The 20,553-nt window shown below is 40.2% G+C and overlaps 1 protein-coding gene across 1 annotated transcript; it reads left to right on the top strand.

Moving 5' to 3' along the window:
* The first annotated feature begins 12,884 nt into the window (after positions 1 to 12,884).
* LOC134644538 (trace amine-associated receptor 13c-like) lies at positions 12,885 to 14,118 on the top strand. The gene is made up of 2 exons (XM_063497626.1): positions 12,885 to 13,063; positions 13,305 to 14,118. Exons 1-2 carry the CDS (start codon positions 12,885 to 12,887, stop codon positions 14,116 to 14,118), a joined length of 993 nt encoding a protein of 330 aa, XP_063353696.1.
* Positions 14,119 to 20,553: the final 6,435 nt, after the last annotated feature.

The raw sequence follows: 20,553 nt of genomic DNA on the forward strand, positions 1-20,553 counted from the left end.
AGACAATGTGGAGGAACTTGACTGAAATCTGCAGAAAGATTTTTTCAGTAAATTGATGTGTCCAAAATCTGGAAATATAAAATTGTTTTTTAATATGATGAACATACAGATGTGTCAGTTTCCAGTAAGAAATGAAAGTAGTTTAAATGGTTAGGTAAACATGAAGAGCATTCATCTTATGTAACTTTCTGTTTTAAAGAAATAATGAAATCACCTTTTACTGTGTTGCTTAAACAGACAATTAATTCTGACTGCCTTGTCTTTTCACCTCTTCAACTGCTTTTTGTTTTTAACATCACAAACAGTTTGTGATAGTAGACAAGAAGACCATCATGTTAACATACTAATAATTATTTTAACATGTAATTTCTAAAAAACATTTTGAATCATGTACTTAGCCACTCATGTTGATCAGCCTTCTTTTCAGATTTCAGATTTAGGAATCTCTCTTCGATATGGAGGACCAGGAGTAACAAAATGAGTGAATTAAATATGCCATTAAATAATTAATTAAATGTTTCATTAATTAATTCAAATTGGAATTAATTAATTAAGTAAATATTTCAATAAGTAATTAAATGCCCATTCATTTCATTTAAAACATTTAATAAATTATTTATTTATTTGAAACGTTAATTAATTATTGATACATTAATTAATTATTTAATTATGTATTTATTTAATTCATTTTGGCACTTCTGCCCCTACGTTTGTCTTTAAGAATTTATTCTATCAGTCAGCGTCAATTTTCAAACTCAGGGGGCGAGTTTAACGCTAATCAAGTCAAAATCATTGCTTTGGCCTGGTGGCCATTCTTTTAGTGGACGTTTCTCGGCTCAAACAACGGACATGTGGAAACTAACTGAATTGTACTCTGAAAAACCCTGTTTGTGTCTCACCAAATACACTTTTAATTTTTATACCAGAGAATGTAGTAGTTTAATCTTCAGATATCTGGTTGGTTTATCAAGATAGAGGCTATTTGCTCTGGAATCACTGATCCTAACACCGGGACCAGGGTAACACACAAAGCTGGATATCAGCTCTCCGAGTTAACCCAGGGTTTCCCCGCGCGGTCACATGAAAGTGTCAGCAGCATCAAACTAATGGACATCTACAAATCGAATTCACTGGTCATGTGTTCTTTTACGGAAAATGATCCTTATTACTGCCAACTATTCCAGAGATGTGAAAATCTACAGCATAAAGAACATAAAAATATACCAGTCAAACACAATACTGTTGTAAAACAGATGAACGCTTCAGTTTTTTGCAGATCGAAGTGGAATGAATGTGATTGGTTGAACAATCACATACTGTGTGTTATTTGCATTTCCATCAGTGTTAAAGATTCAGCAGCCGATTCGAATCAAGTATAATAACATTTATAGGCTAAATTTAATAAATGACAGGCATGTTCCTGTGACAATGCACCGCACTGTTTGCTGATTTATAATCAAAACGATCAAACCTGCTCTGACAGTTTGCATTTTTATTCCCTCAGCTGCAGATTTGCTGCTGTTTAAAAGTTTGAGAGCAAATATTAGATATAAAAACAAACGTCAAATATGGGTTCAGTCTACGCCAGTGTTGCCAACTTAGCGACTTAGCTGCTGTCAGAGCGGGAAATGTTCACCCCTACGCGTCCAAACTGCAAATGAATCACCCATGAGCGAAGCCGCTGCTCCAGCCCTGCATTGGGAGCAGGGTAAATGTACATTTTTCTTTGTCTAAATAAATCAATGCACTAAAATACATAATTCTAATGACACAGTCACTAACTACTTCGTCTAGTCTCTGTGTCCCTCTCTGTGATATAAGCTAAACATCTAGCTAGCTAGCTCATCATCTCTCAGTCTAAACTGTACACTCAAAATACAGAAAAGAGTGGGAATCAAATCCTGAATTTAAGGGGTGGTTGAAGTGGTCTATTGGAGATGATTCACGTGCATACTGCCCATATTGCAAGGCTAATTTCTACGTCAAACTGAGTGATGTGAAAAAACACATGATAACTCAAAAACATACTCAAAAGGAAAAGCGTTATAACAGTTCCACCCAAAACAAGTTGCCATTTATGATTTAAAAAAACTGACTCAGCAAAAAAGGCAGAGGCCACTGTAGCATTAGCTATCGCTGAACACTGTTCCATGCTGGCATGTGATCATATTGGAGAGGGATGTAGAGCTGCTTTCTCAGACTCCACTGCTGCTACCCATTTCAAAAAGCACGGGATAAAGCGCACAGAAATGATTAATGGTTATTAGAGATGGACCGATCCGATATTACGTATCGGTATCGGTCCGATACTGACGTAAATTACTGGATCGGATATCGGAGAGAAATAAAAAATGTAACCCGATCCATTAAATATCAAAAAAGCATGCAGAGCGGCTGTGTGTATTTGTAGCCTGTAACGGCCTCTGGCCTCAGGTGGCCCCGCCTTCCTCTATGGAAATCAAAGCGTTCCAGGACTCACAGGGGATTGGCTGGCCAGGGACCTATGCCCGCCCCAACTTCATGCAGATCAGAGTGTGCCAGACCACTCACACCATTGGCTGCTGCAGGAGCCTTGAACACGACGGACCAATGACGCGGGTGCCTGCATTTACCGGGGAATATAAAAGGCTGAGGATCCTTCATTCGTGGGGGACTTGTTGATTTGAATAGATTGTGCAATCTGTCCCTCCTGCCTTTGCCTTTGTAACCTTTGTGTTGAGTAACTGCCTGTGAGATGTTTAGATGATTAGTGTTCTACTGGTGTTATTAGTGTTATTTGAATATATGAGTGGTTTGTTATGTTTGTTTAAATCACCCTATTGCCTAGTGAGTTGTTTCACTAACGGTTTTCAGTTGTGTTAATAAACCTTGTGTTTTTCTTTTTATCTAACCCTCCTCTCTCTGGGCCCATTTATGTTACATCCCCTGTCGCCTAGCAGAGCCGGGTAGTAACATAAGTGGGGGCTCGTCCAGGATACCTCGTAGGGGGTCTTTGTTCCTGGGGGGGGGGGTAGGAAAAAAAAAGCGGTATTTGTTTTAGAGTAGCCTTATCACTAGAGATTAAGCACTATGTCGGCTGCGTTTTGTTTACAGCACTTTATAGATGCCCATCCCTTGAAATTATTAGTAGCTGTCGCAAAAATGATTTGCTGCAAATTGAGGATCACTTTCAGCTGAAGGTCTCAAAAACCCTCTGTAAGTGTGATTTAAAAGCTTTAGTGGTGGACAAATTGGTGGAAGCTGGTGTGATTCAAGCGCCTGTTTTGCCTGTGGTCTCTGGTGTGCCAAGCCAAGCTGCCATAGTTGAGGGTCATAAGAATGGTTCTTGTGGGGATGGCGAGGGGGATGAGCGGGGAAAAACGCCGCACACGCTTCCTCGCTATGATCCACTCTCCTCTGGGAGTTCAGAAGGCAGAGAAGGAGCTCGGCTGAAGGTGCGGCTGGCACGTCTCCAATTGGAGGCTGAGGAGAAGGCCCAGAACAGGCGGGTCCAGCTCGAAATAAGAAGGCTGGAGATAGAGTTAGACAAAGCCGTTAGGCTGCGAAAGCTTGAGCTGGAGTCTCAATCTCAAGCCTCATCTGTCTCTGCTGACAATTCCGGTTCCACCTCCTCGTCTGCTTCTGCTTTTGATATCAGTAAGTGCATTTCTTTAGTGCCCACTTTTAGAGAAACTGAGGTTGATACATACTTTGCAGAATTTGAACGTATCGCTGACGCGTTGCAGTGGCCTAGTGATATTTGGCCTCTTTTGTTACAGTGCAAACTGTATGGCAAAGCCCAAAAGGTGGTGGCTGCGCTTTCTTTAAAGGACAGTTTAGATTACTCGTGTGTTAAAACAGCTGTTTTGCAGGCATATGAGTTAGTCCCCGAAGCCTATAGGCAGAGGTTTCGCCAGCAAAAGAAATTGCCAACCCAAACTTATATGGAGTTTGGTAGGGAAAAGGGGATTCTCTTTGATAAGTGGTGTGTTGCTTCAAAAGTGAGTGACTATGACGCTCTGTGCAAGTTAGTTTTGTTGGAGGATTTTAAGAAATGCATTCCTGAGCGTATTGTGCTATATTTAAATGAACAGAAAGTGACTTCTCTCGCGTCTGCTGCTGTTCTTGCTGATGAGTTTGTGCTCACTCATAAAGCCTCGTTTACTGGCAGTGAGAAGCCACGGGCTAGCGCTGTGCAACAGCCCCACGCGGCCTCAGTGTCTGGTTCCAGGGAAAACCATGAATGTTTTTACTGCCATAAAACTGGACATGTGATTGCTGACTGTTTAGCCTTAAAACGCAAAACATCAAATGCTCAGCAACCCAAAGGGGTGGGTTTTGTAAAAGCTGAGGCCTGTAATGAGGTCCATGGTTGTGGTGGTAAGGTGCCGGACAATCCAGACAGACAATCCATCTGATTTAAAACCTGTGCATATTTTAAGGGACACTGGAGGTTCTCAAACTGTCATCCTCTCAAGTGTTTTACCTTTTTCTGCTGAAAGTGAACGTGGTTTTAATTCTGTTCTACGGGGGATAGAGATGGGTTACGCTCCCAGACCAGTTCACAGAGTTTTTATCAAATCAAAACTTGTTACAGGATTTTTCCCTGTTGCTGTTTGCCTGGCCTTGCCAATAGAGGGTGTGGCCATGTTGTTGGGCAATGATATTGCGGGAGGGTTAGTGCTCCCTTGTCTGGAGGTTTTAGACAACCCCCTAAATCAGAAGACTTCTGATGTTTCCATGCACCCTGGGCTGTATCCAGCCTGTGCGATTACTCGAGCACAAGCTCGTAAAGATACTGATGTTGCCCTCTCTGATTCGGTGTTGATGTCCTCATTTTCCAAGGAGAATGATGTACCAACTAAAAGAAACAATATTCTGTCACCCCCAGACTCAGTGAAACTGGAGCCTGATCCATTTCCTAAGGTCTCTTCGCTGCCCTTGACTAGAGACCAGCTGTCAGCAGCTCAATTAGCTGATGAAACACTGCAGAGCTGTTTCAAACGTACGGTAAGTGCTGAGCAAGTCAATAAAGAGCAACAAGCCTATTTTGTAGAACATGATGTTCTAATGCGTCAGTGGTCTCCACCAGGTGCAGAATGGAGTAAAGTCAAGCAGATTGTCGTGCCCTCTGTGTACCGGCAGAAAATCCTGGCTCTTGCCCATGAAAGCCAGTGGTCAGGACACTTGGGCATCACAAAAACATACCAGCTCCTATTAAAGCATTTCTTTTGCCCTGGTATGAAGCGTGGGGTTTCTAAATTTTCCCGCAGTTGCCATGTATGTCAGATTGCAGGTAAACCTAATCAGGTCATACCCTCGGCTCCGTTGTGTCCCATTCCTGTAGTGGATCAGCCATTTGACCATGTCATAGTAGACTGTGTGGGTCCACTACCTAGAACAAAATCAGGAAAGCAATACCTTCTCACGAACATGTGTGCAGCTACCCGTTTCCCCGAGGCTGTCCCATTACATAAGGTTACAGCAAAATCAGTTGTTAAGGCGTTGACAACATTCTTTTCAGTGTTTGGCCTGCCAAAGGTCATACAGACTGACCAGGGCTCAAACTTTCAATCCAAGTTATTCAAACAAGTGGCTAGCACTCTAGGTGTCAAACATGTCGTGTCCTCTGCTTATCATCCTGAATCGCAAGGTGCATTAGAGCGGTGGCATCAGACCTTAAAGGCGATGCTACGCAAATACTGCCTAAAGTCTGAAAAGAGCTGGGATGAGGGAGTTCCATTTGCCGCCCGTGACGCTGTTCAGGAGTCACTTGGTTTTAGTCCTTCTGAGCTGGTATTTGGCCATAGGCCACGCGGACCCCTCAAAGCTCTGAAAGAGGCATTTTTGAGCCCACACGGAGTGTCCAAAGTAAATGTAAGCAGGTATGTAAAACACTTCCGTGAGCGTTTGAACCAAGCCAACGCTCTGGCTAAACAGCACCTTGCTGTTTCACAGGGAAAGATGAAAGGCCATTATGATAAGGCTTCTGTTAAAAGAACCTTTCAGGTGGGTGACCAGGTTCTTGTGCTCTTGCCTGTTCCGGGCTCAGCCTTGTCTGCTAAGTATGGTGGCCCCTTTAAAGTCTGTGAAAAGAGAGGGGAGACTGATTATGTAATTTGCACTCCCGACCGCAGACGCAAAACACGCATCTGCCAAATAAAAATGTTGAAAGTATACCATCCTCGGTCAACACCAGAGTCTGCTGGGGTCTGTGCTCCTGTTGTAGCCTCAAGCCACCTAGAGGAAGGAGGGGTGGACGAGGTTGATGGTTTAAAGCTAAGTTATCCCACCTGTTCTAGACCCCGTCTGTCTAACTCAGAAATGCTGAAAGCATTGCCAAGTTTGCTTGAGCATCTGTCTTCAGAGCAGCAAGAAGACATAACTGTCTTGTTTAATGAATATACCTGTTTATTCGGGGATGTGCCAACTCGCACTACGGTGCTAGAGCATGATATTGATGTCCAGGGAGCTAAACCTATTAAGCAGCATCCTTATCGAGCCAGCCCCCATAAACGCTTGCTCATGAGACAGGAGGCTGACTATTTGCTGCAACATGGCTTAGCGTATCCCAGTCAAAGCCCCTGGAGCTCGCCTTGTATAGTGGAGTCTAAGCCAGATGGCTCGCCCCGTTTTATTACAGACTTCCGGAAGGTGAACTCTGTGACTGTGGCTGACTCACATCCTCTCCCAAGAATTGAGGATTGTGTGGACAGTATTGGGACTGCTCAGTATGTCACTAAATTAGATCTTCTTAAAGGTTACTGGCAGGTCCCTTTAATTGAACGTGCCTCTAACATCTCTGCCTTTGTAACACCTGATGATTTTCTACAGGACACAGTCATGGCGTTCGGCATGTGTAACGCTCCTGCCACCTTCCAGAGGCTGGTAAAAAAATCTTACACGTACAAACCCCGAAGCATGTAAAAACTCCAAAACACGTAAAAACTCCATAGCACGTACAAACTCCGAAGCACGTACAAAACACAACAGAAGTGCTCCAGGATGCTAAGCGCAGTGTTGAGCTTTTGTTACCTAGTGGCTACACAAGCCAGGAAGTACCAACGACTGGATTTGGTGTGTGGTAGTAACAGGTAAATGAACATTTTTTTAAATTATTTGAATATATATGAGCGCTTGTGTATAAATACACAAACAATACACATATGCTTTCAATTGTGTAATTTAAGTGATCTAGGTAGCTTTGTTTTGGAAGTTCAGTTAACGCTAGAAATGTGTTTTGGAGTTTGTACGTGCTTTGGAATTTGTATGTGCTTTTTGGAGTTTGTACGTGCTTTGTCTCTAGGGGCCACCGTATATATTTATATATAAACATATATAAATAAAACCACGTTTTTTTTTTTTACATTAGTCATTCCTTTTGTACATAATTTTATATTGTTGTTAATAATAAATTAATTAAAGCAACAAAACAACCTGAAGAGCTGGTTGGGAGCCGAAAGAGCCGGCTCTTTTTAGTGAGCCGAGCCGCGAGAGTTCAGCTTCTGTGCCATCTGTAGTCTAAAGGTTCTATTACGCCTTGTCCCCCCTCTGCCACAGAAAGATACAGGGCTGTCGCACGAAGCCAATGCTGACCCGACCAGACAAACTTCACCAGAAGCCGCTGCACCTCTTTCCAGAAGATCGGGTGGTGGCACTAAAACAAGTAATCTGTGCCATAAAGACGAGGCAACTAGATTATTTGCTATTAGAACTCTTTCCCTGTAGGACAGATAGGGGAGCAACCAGTTCCATTTAGACAACTTAGTCTCCACCTTTTCCCACACTCCCTCCCAGTTCTGCTTCACAAAGTCATCACTCCCAAAGTAAACCTCAAGAGTTTTAATACCCCTTTGACCCCATCGAAGGTTCCCAGGAAATTTGGGAATACTCGCCAAATTCCACTGCCCCACCAAACAGGCCTCACTCTTATCCCAGTTAACCCTGGCTGAGGAAGCGTTTTCATATAAAACCAGACATTCCTTTAATTCCTGCACATCCCTTTGATCCTAATAAAAACATTAACATCATCAGCATATGCTCACACAACAACAGGAGGGCTCTGAGCCAGATCTGGCAAAGAGAAACCCCTCAACTTGCTCCTCAATCTACAGAGAAAAGGCTCAATAGCAATGCTATAGAGCTGTCCAGAGATAGGGCAACCCTGTCTAATTCCTCTCCGAACTGGCACAGGGCAACTCAACCCTCCTCCCACCTTCACAACACAGCAAGCATCGCTATACAACAGCTTCACCCATGTCAGAAACCTCTGCCCAACACCAAAGGTCTTCAAGGTGGAAAAAAGAAAAGCATGGTCCACACGGTCAAAAGCCTTCTCCTTATAAATAGATATGATGCCAATTTTTGCATTGTACACTTTACAAATATCAAATACATCTCTCATTAAAAATAAGTTATCAATCATAGACCTATCTGGAATACAGTAAGATTGATCTATACCAATCAACAGTTCAATGACCATTTTCAGTCTGTTTGATAAAACCTTGGAAAAAATCTTGTAGTCTGCACATAAAAGGGCTACTGGTCTCCAATTTTTAAGAAGGGTTAAATCCCCCTTTTTTGGTATGAGAGAAATAATTGCATGCGTGCAGGAAGCTGGAAGTATCCCTTCTGTAAAACATTCCTTAAACACGTCCAATAGGTCCCGACCTAGAAGACTCCAGAAATGCTTAAAAAAGTCTGATGGTAAACCATCTATTCCTGGAGCTTTGCCTGAAGCCATCTGAGACACCGCCGCAGACAGCTCATCCAAAGTTATATCCCCGTTTAAGACGTCCCGATCCCCTGGACTCAGCTGAGGAAGCCCCTGCAGAAGTTCCGAAGCAGAGTCCACATCACAGCTATCTGCTCTAAACAAGTCAGTGTAAAAGTCCACCGTATGTTTTCTCATCTCAGCTGGATATGTGCTCACCTTTCCATCCAAAAGCCAAAGACACACCATTTGCTTTCTCTGGACCACAGATTTCCCCAAATTAAAAAAAATGTGGTTGGAGCGTCCATGTCCTGGTGTCTGGTGAAGCGTGTTTGAACAAAAGCTCCTTTAGCTCTCTCATGTAGAAAGTGATTAAGCTCGTCTTTTAGAATTTAAAGTCATTATTCTCCTGATCTAATTGCGAACCAGAGACATTCTCCATATGTGTTATGTCTTTTTCTAGCTCCTGGACAGTTCTCATGATATTGGCTGTCAAATTAAAACCATATTGCTGACAAAACACCCGAATTTGGGCCTTTCCTACCTCCCACCATTGAGTAAGGGAATTAAAATCATCCTTCCTTGATCTCCAGTAATCCCCCCCCCCAAAAAACTAACATTTTCACAGAAAATCCAATCATGCAATAATTTTACACTAAACTGCCAAAAAGGTTTGGATTTACTGGTGGTAGACAGAAACAGCTCCATTAAAACTAAGTGATGATCTGTAAAAACAACAGGAAAACACTGACAGTTAACAATTAAATACAATACAAAAAATACAAAACAACACAAGCAGTAAATGAAACAGACACATAAAACCTGTCTAATCTAGCTGCACTAACTCTGCCATCAGTTACTTTCACCCAGGTATACTGCCTGGCTGAAGGATGCTTCATCCTACATGCATCAACTAAGTTAATTTTCCGTAGGACATCTGATAAAGCAGAAGATGACTGAAGATGCGGCTCTGCCCCAGTCCTATCCAAAGTAAAGTCAAGACAACAATTCCAGTCCCCACCCAACAGAACACAGTCCCCTTGAGCAGCACCACTTAATTTTTCTTTTAATGTTTTAAACAAAATCTCATGCCTAAGGTTGGTGCATAGACATTAACAAAAGTAAAAATAAAACCTTCTATTTCAGCTTTCAACATAAGGACTTTACCATCTCCTTGTTGAAAGTAATATTTGCATTTAGAGAAGGCGAAAATAATATAGCAACTCCTGTTCAAAAACTTGTCCCATGGCTAAGAAACTGCTGCCCTCCCCACCACAGACACCATCCCTGTCAAACTGAAAAAGAAAACTACACAATCACAAACAGCTATGAAACTATCATACAATAAACACAGCGAGAAAACTGAAAAAAAGCATTTAATGAAAAACTCACACACTCTCACTCAGACCCACCAAACTCACCACCATCAAACTCCCAGCATGCCGTGTGTGTGTGTGTGTGTGTGTGTGTGTGTGTGTGTGTGTGTGAGAGAGAGAGAGAGAGAAAGAAAGAGAGCAGACAAATGAGATAAGTCAGCTGTGTGCGGAAAAGTTCAGGTTGCTCGAGGAGCTGCAAATGTCTAATGATGGAGATGAAGAAAGGGGCCGAGCTTTGGTCCAATGCTGTTCTGCTGAACATTGTGCTGTCCTGCATCTCTCTGATCACTGCTGCTCTAAACCTCCCGGTTATCATATCAGTCTCCCACTTCAGGCAGAGACCAACTTTTGAATTGAAATTACACTTGAGATACAATTTAGGTTTAGATATATGAAAAGTGAGATTTGCATTATTGGAATTAGCAATGAATAAATGAAGTTAAATAGAAATATATCTTTGGTTCAACCATAACTACTAAGTTCATTAAGCTTCATCGTGTCTTTATAAAGAAGCAATTTCACTAAATACATTTTGACATGATTAAGACATGACATGATCTCAACTATCTCATCGTTATCATCTCAGTCTCCCTTCAGGCAGAGAATAACTTCTTAGCTGACACTACTGTTGAAGTTTTTGAAATTTTAATCCTATGATTTATTTCATTTGATTTAATGGTGAAGGAATTGGCACATTCTTGATTTTAACCATGAGTGTAAAGTTGTATTTTCCTAGATTGAATCATGGCTGTATTAATGGAAATGATTAATATTATATATATGTTCTTTTGTGTCTCCCTCCAGGCAGCTTCGCACACCCACTAACATCCTCCTCCTCTCTCTGGCTGTCTCAGATGTTTTTGTGGGTCTCCTGTTACTGCCATTAGAAATATTTAGAAGCACAAGCTGCTGGGTACTTGGTGATCTTATGTGTTCACTTTATATTTATATGACCAGCAACATTACCTGTGCTTCAATAGGGAACATAGTTCTCATCTCAGTTGACCGTTATGTGGCTATTTGTGACCCTCTGCATTACCCCACCAGAATGACTGTGGCGAGAGTCAAATTTAGTGTTTGTCTGTGTTGGTTTTATGCTATTTTCTACTGCAGTCTCTACATGAAGGATATCCTAGTTGAACCAGGCAGGTATAATTCCTTCTATGGAGAGTGTGTGTTTGTCATTAATGATATTGCAGGGATTTTTGACCCAGTTTTCTCTTTTTTTGCTCCAGTTATTATCATCACAGTTCTTTATATTTGAGTGTTTGTGGTGGCTGTGTCTCAGGCTCGAGCCATGCGGTCTCATGTTACAGCTGTCACACTGCAGTGTTCACTGAATCAAACAAACAAATCTGAGCTGAAAGCAGCCAGGACTCTTGGGATTCTTGTAGTTGTGTTTCTCTCCTCTCTTTGAACTCTCGCAGAGTCTCCTGCACTATTTTCCAGACATACTGCTTGTTTTCATAAACCTCTGTGCAGTTTTCCCCAGAGTAAATAACAGCCAGAGGTCTCCTCACTTCCCTGTTGTTTATGGACTGTTGCAAAACAAAGAGGGGATGCAATACATAGTAAACATTCCTCTTTCCCAGAGACGTGTTGCTGCCATCATATTGAAAATGTTCCATGTTCCCCACACACATTATTAGATACTTAAATGGCGAAACCTCATGAACACAAGCATGCTCACACACACAGATTTGCACACAGATACAGACTCACAATATCTTGGTCGCCTGCTGCCTCTAAACATGTCATGTATCATTAATACTCTGTCCTGCTCAGTAACATTTAATATTTATTATTTAGTGATACTTATGCATATGTTGGTTGTTGCTATGGTTTGCCTGCTGTGTTGTTTCTTTTTAACAGGTGTTGAAGCAGATGTTCAGTGTGTTTTCAACAATTCTGGTTGCTGCACTGCTAGACAGGGCAAGCAAAAAAAGTTCCATGTTCTCTTTTTAAATATTTGGTGTATTTTCTATGTTATATTGGGAATACAAATTGTATTTATGAGGTTTACAAATTATTGCAATTTGTGTTTTATTTTGAATTTTTTTGGCATTTAGCCACACAAATAGCCTGGTGTGGAGTCAAATCCAGGCCTTGGCAGGAGGTTTTTGTCATACAGGTTGCCTGCTCAATCAATCAACAATGCCAGCACCCTGCATTCTGTGTTTTTTTTTTCTTTTTTTACATTTTACAGAGAGCCACATTTGTTTCCTTTATATTTTTTAAAGGGTGCACATTTTCAAGATTCAATCAAATAGAAGTGCCCATAATTTAACATTTATTGTTCATGTCATGTCCCACAAGCGTAATCACAGACAACAGTTGAGTCTGTGACTGCTGATTATAACTACGTTGACAGAAAAACTAAAAACTGTATAAAAGTCTGTATTATCACTGCAGTTGCAGAATGACTGAAATCTCACTGCTAGAAAGGTTTGTATATATGTTAAAACATCATCACATGAAATTGTATGATGTCAGTTTTGTTGGAACAACAAATTATAAATGAAACTAACATAAGCATCAATTACACAGTAAGAACAGATTAATTGTGCCATAAATCAAGGATTGTATTGATTGTCTGTGTGTATTCAGCTTATCTGGATTAGGTGCTGCATAAAATATTCAGCTTAACTCTTACATAAGTACTGATTGTAAAAGGAGAACAGAGACATTTGGATGGCTGATTTGTAGATGACTGTTTTTTCTCCAGGGAGCACAACAGTGGATGGGAGGTATGGTAGAAGGAGATAAATTTGCTGTATGACAGAAAGTTCTGTTCAGACAGCTGCAGGAACCTGACGATGGAGATCCAGATGCATCCAGAGGCAGAGCTCTGTTTTCCAGAGCTACTGAACAGTTCCTGCTGGAAGCCGACACTTCACTGGTCCAAAACGGTGCTCCTGAACGTTGGGCTTTCGTCCATCTCTCTGATCACTGCTGCTCTTAATCTGTTCATCATCATCTCAGTCTCCCACTTCAGGCAGAGATTAACTTCTCAGATGAAACTAAAATTCAACTTTTAGAAAATCAAGTTTAGTAATTAGTTAGTAAATTAGTTTAGTAATTAATTAATTATGTCAAGATGAATGTCCTGTGTGTACTTCATCATGACTGTATAGTTTGTAGTTGCTTAATTGCACCATGGCTCTGCAATAGAACATTTTCATTGAAGATATTTCGACATGACTAATGTGTAATTTATAATTTCTGTCTCCCTGCAGGCAGCTCCACACTCCCAGTAACATCCTCCTCCTCTCTCTGGCTGTCTCTGACTTTTTTGTCTGTTTTTTGTTGATGCCAGTAGAAATCTTCAAAAACACAGCCTGCTGGGTATTTGGTGATCTCATGTGTTCACTTTATACTTATCTGAGCTGCATTCTTATCAATGCTTCATTTGAAATGATTATTCTTATATCAGTTGACCGCTATGTGGCTATTTGTGACCCTCTGCATTACCCCACCAGAATCACTGTGCCGAGAGTCAAACTCAGTGTTTTTCTGTGTTGGTTTTATGCTATTTTATACAACATCCTCTATACAAAGCACGCCCTGATAAACCCAGGCAGGTATGGTTCCTGCTATGGAGAGTGTGTTTTTGTTGTTGATGATATTATTGGAATTGTTGACTTTGTTGTATCTCTTATAGTTCCAGTTACCATCATCGTAGTTCTGTATATGAGAGTGTTTGTGGTGGCTGTGTCTCAGGCCCGTGCCATGCGCTCTCATGTCACAGCAGTCACACTTCAGCGTCCACTGAATCAAGCAAACAAATCTGAGCTGAAAGCAGCCAGGAACCTTGGCATTTTGGTAGTTGTGTTTCTGGCATGCTACTGTCCATTTTACTGCTACTTTTTTCTTGCAGGCAATGACGTTAATGCTTCTTCTGCATCTTCTATCCTCATTGTTTATTATTTTAACTCTTGCCTAAACCCACTGATGTATGCACTGTTTTACCCCTGGTTTAGAAATGCTGTTAAACTTATCATCACTCTGCAGATATTAAAGGATAACAGCAGTGAGATCAACATACTATAGAGATAATGCGAAGTGACTTGACTAACATCTGCTATATAAAGATTTCAAATCCAGTAAATGAATGTGTCCATAGTCTGGAAATATAAAACTGCTGTCTTCTATGTAATGAGAGGTGTACGTTTTCAGAAAGACATAAAATTTGTTTAAATGTTAACATTTAAGTTAACTTGAACATGAAGAGTATTCAGCTTATGCCACTTTCTATTTTATAACAAATAATGACATTGACTTTGACTGTGTTTCTTAAACACACATTGATTTACAGCTGTGTTGTTTTTCTAGCTCTGATACAATTGTATCGTATGCCTAACACCAAAAAAATTAATGTTTCTCAAAAATCAAAAGTTAGCTAACTATTTCCACACTTGTGAATATGGCTAGTATATTAATTAGCATCTCAGTAAATGCTACCTTTTAAATATATCATAACAGTTTTGAGGAAAAAGAAGACCATCATGCTAAAAATCCATCAATAGAAGAGAAGCAGGTATGCAGGTTGTTTAAGTAGGTTTTGTTATCTAGTTAATAAAAATGTGTATTTTTTTTCTAGCTTTAACTGCTGTTTTTAATGAACTTTCAAGGTAATTAAGTTTGACAAATATGTGAACTTTCTTGAGAAAAAGTAAAGAATTTCCATGAAGAAACTGTTACTAAAATATAGTTAAAAGTAGAAACTGATAGCCCACCATTAAACATGCCCTGCAAAGTCTGCCCCCCATATTTAGCTGAGCCGAGCTAACGTGGCTAACTAGCCTTACAGTTATGCTGTTTTTTGATGCATTAGCATTGCAGTCTTCTTTCAAACCCCGCTTAAACTTAGTATTCTTTAAACTTAGTATTCTATAAACCTCAGGTGGGTTACGTTTGCATCTGGCAATAAATATCTATATGTACATTTCATTTCATTTATTCATTTATAAAGCACATTTAATAACAACTGGGCGTTGACCAAAGTGCTGTACAACATAGCAATTAAACAGTGACATTAACAACAACAACAGGTAAATTTAAAAGCAGATTAGGATAAAAGAATTCAATTCAATTCAATTTTATTTATATAGCGCCAAATCACAACAAAAGTCGCCTCAAGGCGCTTTATATTGTACAGTAGATAGCAATGAACAACTAGTAAGTGCCAGAATTGGTAACTCTCCTACGGTTTCGAAAGCCAGAGTAAAAAAATATGTTTTAAGATGCGATTTAAAAAGAGTAACAGTTGGGGCCTTTCTAATGTGGAGAGGTAGATCGTTCCACATTTTCGGTGCCACAACCGCAAATGCCCGATATCCTCTATGAACCATCCTAGACTTATGTACAGTAAGGAGTAGGTGATCACTTGATCGAAGGGCTCTAGAGGGCGTATACAGCTGCACAAGGTCAGACAAATAGTCCGGTGCCTGGCCATTTAGCACTTTATAAGTTAAAAGTAAAATTTTGAATTTAATTCTAAAACGCACTGGAAGCCAGTGAAGGGAAGCAAGCACCGGAGTAATATGTTTGTGTTTCTTCACACGAGTCAAAAGGCGAGCTGCAGCATTCTGTACAAGTTGGAGCCGGGCCAAGCTCGATTGACTAACACCCACATAAAGTGAATTGCAGTAATCCAGTTGAGATAAAACAAACGCATGAATTGCTCGTTCCATGTTTCTAAAGGATAGAAAAGATCTCACTTTGGATAGGAGCCTTAATTTAAAAAAGGACCGCTGGACAACTGAATTAATTTGTTTCTCGAATGTAAGTTTGCTATCCAAGAAAACCCCCAGATTTTTTACATGCGTTTTAACAGCACATGTTAGGTTATATAAGTCCAAATCTGGGGCATTGGAATTACAACTTGGTCCAAAAATAATTACCTCTGTTTTATCCTCGTTGAAGGTAAGAAAATTTGAGGCCATCCAGGTTTTAACTTCGTCGAGGCATTTGACTAGCGATTCCAAGGGCGTAGAGGTGTTTTTATTAAACCGAAGATAAATCTGGGTGTCATCTGCATATGAGTGGAAGCAGATGTTATGCTTCCTAAAGATTAGGCCTAGAGGCAACATATAGATTGAAAAAATAATTGGGCCTAATATGGAGCCCTGCGGGACACCACAATTAAAAGGAGCTGGGGAAGAAATACAATCATCGAGGCTCACGGAGAAAGTCCTCTTGGAGAGGTACGACCTAAACCATTCCAAGGGGATGCCTTTGATACCACATTGCTCCAATCGGGAGATCAGAATGCTGTGGTCGACAGTATCAAAAGCTGCAGTTAAGTCTAGGAGCAGGAGCACAGCTGGGTCACCTGAGTCAGTGACTAATAAAATATCATTAAGTATTTTTAAGAGGGCAGTTTCTGTGCTGTGGTGGGTTTTGAAGCCCGACTGGAACTTCTCAAAAATATTATGACTGTTTAGAAAGGATTGTAGCTGCTCAAATACAATCCTTTCTAGGATTTTTGACAGAAATGGTAGCTTGGAGACAGGTCTAAAATTAGCAAGAACCGAAGAATCAAGATTTGGTTTTTTAAGTACTGGCTGTACTACAGCGTGCTTGTATCTAGTTGGTACTACTCCAGAGCTGAGACTGCTATTAAAAATAGTTAAAATGTCAGGACCGACTACCTTAATAATCTTTTTTAGAAAATGGGTTGGGACTCCATCTGAGGGGCAGGATGATGTCTTTATGCTATTGCAAAGATCTTCTACCTGGCTAAGACATACAACCTCAAACTGATCAAAAACAGTTGAGGGGGTATATGTTAATGGGACATTATACAGAGATGAGGTAGACGTAGATCGAAGCCTTTCTATCTTATTAATAAAAAACTGCAAGAACCTATCGCAAGTTTCAATGGAGCTATCTATATGGGACACGGGGGAGGTATTCAAGACCGATTCGATAACTGAAAAAAGAGTTCAGGGGTTATTAGAGTTGGTCTCAATAATGCTTGCGAGAAACTTAGATTTTTCGGCTTTTACGATGACTTGATATCTAGATAGGCTCTCTCTCAGCAGCAGGAAAGAGACTTGTAACTTGTCTTTTTTCCATTTTCGTTCAGCCTTCCTGCACTGTCGCCTAGCTGATCAAGTTGATTCGTTTATCCACGGGTCTGAGTAGGCTGTTGATCGCACTGATTTAAATGGTGCGATCTCATCAAGAATAGTCTTACATTTATTATTAAAATTCAAATCCATCTGGTCAATGCCATCACCAAGAGAGGAATTCGGCAGTCTTTCAAAGGCAGTGGAAAACTGTTCTGTGGAAGTTGGTTTAAAAACACGATAACATCGTGTTGATGATGTAGGTTTAAGATGGCAATGAGATAAAAGTATATTAAACACTAATGGACAGTGGTCGGAAAAGATTGCATCACTTATTTCCAAATTAAATATTGATAATCCAAGAGACAACACGAGGTCCAACGTGTGGCCTTGTACATGATCCAATACATGCTGGATGAGGCTAAAAGAGTCAATCAGATTTAAAAAGTCTTTAGTCAGCTGATTATGGGGGCAGCATACATGAATATTAAAATCACCTACTATTAGAATCTGATCGTAACTCGGAATGATTCCTGCTAAAAAAGTAGAAAAGTCTCGAATAAAATCTTTGTTATATTTTGGAGGTCTGTATATTACTCCAACAAGTGTTGGGCGTGGGTTCCCCAATTCAAAAAGTAGAATTTCAAAGCTTGAGTAAAAGTCTGTTGAAAGTTGTTTATATGTTAGTCTCTTCCTGAGGACAGCCGCAACTCCGCCCCCACGTTTGCCCATCCTCGGCAGATTTAAATAATCACAGTCAGAAGGTAGGAGTTCAGTAAAACAATTGAGCTCACCTGGTCTAAGCCAAGTTTCCGTTAGGAGCATCAGATCCAAATCGCGGTGAGTAAAAAAGTTTTATTAGCTAACGAGCAGACATTAGCCAGGCTAATCCTTAATGAAGTTGAAGGCTCAGTACTGGAAATATGAGCCCGTTGAAGCGTCCGCAGGTTCTGGAAATTTACTCCTCTCCGACGATGTCGCGGAGGTCGCAGGCGTGGGTTTATTGTAGTAATCCCAGCGACAGGAACCAAACAGGTGTAGATCATGGTCGGGGAGGTCCAGTGTTTGACGTAGTCAGATCTGGCCGCCTCAAAGTATTGATCATTCCCGGAACGTAAGAAGGCAGCCTTCATTCTCACCAGTCGACCGCTTCGTCTTCCCCGGCGCCGGCGGCGCCTGGTCGATTGGGGTAGCTTCGGGGCAAAGCAAAGGCAGGCTGGGACAGGAACGCCGGGCAGGAACGGTGGAGGGAGAAATTTCTGATTTCCGTAGTTCCAGCAGGATTCACGTCTCAAACAAGATAATCTTAAATCTAAAAGCGTTTGGCGATCATAAACACACAGAGAGTTAGCATCTTTTGCAGCGAGTAAAACAAAGACAAACAATAACACTAGGAGGGACAGACGGCTGGCTGTGAACACTGGCGCCATCTTGTCTACATAATTTTTCTGTTGTAAATATAGCTGAGACTTGCTGGAGTCTTAAGCTACTTTCATTTTCTTTAATGCTTTATAATGCAACGGCACTCCCTTTACATGAGGTCAAACAAAATACTTAACAACTAGTAAGTGCCTGAATTAACTATGAATTACAATATGAAATAAGTATTAATAAAACCTCCATTAACACACTCACAAACAATGCACTTATATCTTAATCATTATATATTTAAATGTGCTTCTAAATACTTGCATCACTTATTTAGACTTTGTACATTTTACCATGAACAAGTTATATATGAGTTTATTAATCAAGAATAAACATTTATATCTTTCTTTATAAATTATAAACCAAGGATGAGTAACACTTTATAAATGATCAGTTAGGCACTGTCGCAGGGTCCTCTCATAAACTTCTCCCGAACAAATATAGGCGTAGTCAGGAAGGGTTCTGAATGTGTACTTTATTATGCCCGCCTCCCAAGTGCACAAGGGACTATTTACAAAAAGAATAACAAGTAACTTAATCAAAAACCAAAAAAAAAATATTCTATTTACAAAGTTCAAGTGGCTGAACCAGCCTACATGTTACCCTGACCGTAACCATCACACAGAGTCCCAGATAGACCCTGATACCCTTTATACTCCATTGCCCCTCCCAGTAGGCATAATATTTATCAAACATTTATCTACCACTAAGGGGTTCAGTGGTGCTAGTTTCAGTCATTGTGCAATTTACTGTTTACAAATTTGGGGAAACCTGCAGTCACCTGAGACTGAAGAAGTCACTTGGATGAGTGATGAAACGTTTCTGCCACTGAAAACTCTATGTCCCGATTAACAGAACCAACCTTTTGGGATTAATTCCTTGCACGGTTGTGCATACATCAAGACATTTTAACCTTCTGATGTTTCAGCATTTCTTTTGTCAATTTTTCAATTTCTTTGCAGTGTTGATCCTGTCTTTGACACATCTGCAGTCTTTGGATTGCTTCTTCAATCTCAGTTTGTCTTAGTTTGTCAATTTCTTTTTGTTGAATGACTATAAGCTCCTTGAGTGTAACTTCTTAAGCTCTCCTCTTTGGTTGAGGTGGGTTCATTAATAGGAAGGGATGCAGAAGCGAAACCATGGGTGTGGCCTGTACAACAGTTGGTCCAGTTTCAATTTCTTTAACACTATGACTTTGTGTTAAATGATTCTGCTTCTTCGTGATAACCATCATTTGACACATTGTTGTTATTGTGACCAGAAGATCTCTTGTTTTATCCATGCCCACTTTCTTTGAACCCCAAGCCTTTCTTACTCCCTCTTCCCATGCTGCACGTGCCTTATCATAATTCTCTTTTGCCTTTTGATGTAAATGATGCCTTTTGGCTTATATTGTGTCATTAGTTGGGAGTGGTGCTCCTGGATGTGTAGTGAGAAATCCTTTTTCCCACATCATCCAGATTTACGATTTTGCCCATTTTTTCTTCTCCGTTTCTCTTTCCAACATTTGGCATTTACAAAGTCCTTGAGGTGTCTCATATTGCTGGGAGCTGCTAGTTCTTTTTCGTTGAATGTTGCAGGGGTGGTAGTAGCCATTGTAATTTTTCTTTTATATTTCACTCTTGTGGTTCAAATTTTCAACTTACTCTTAATTTATTTTTAAGTTCTTCCTATATAATTATACCTTAATTATTTTTGTTGCTTGTGTATTCATTTACTGTTTTTAATTTGTTATTACTTATTTCAACATCATCTGTTATTTTATTGTTCTTCCAATTATTTTCAATTTCTTTCTTTCATTGCTTAATCTTTTTTTTTTTGAATTGTCAGTATTTCTTTATGCTTTATCACTACTCTTTGTTGATCAATCAATTAATTTTTTTAATCCTATCCTCAATTTTGTGTGTTCCTCGTGAAAAAAGGGACCATTTTGGGTAACTTTGGATTTTTGATTCTCAATATATCAGTCATTTTAAAGACTAGT

This window comes from Pelmatolapia mariae, linkage group LG16_19 (assembly GCF_036321145.2).
Source record: "Pelmatolapia mariae isolate MD_Pm_ZW linkage group LG16_19, Pm_UMD_F_2, whole genome shotgun sequence".
Taxonomy (NCBI): Eukaryota; Metazoa; Chordata; class Actinopteri; order Cichliformes; family Cichlidae; genus Pelmatolapia; species Pelmatolapia mariae.

Bases quoted from the DNA above. Each gene is read 5' to 3' on its own strand.
- LOC134644538 (XM_063497626.1), top strand. From the start codon at position 12,885: ATGGAGATCCAGATGCATCCAGAGGCAGAGCTCTGTTTTCCAGAGCTA. The intron at 13,064-13,304 runs GCAGAGATTAAC...GTCTCCCTGCAG, and splicing joins ATCTCAGTCTCCCACTTCAG to GCAGCTCCACACTCCCAGTA.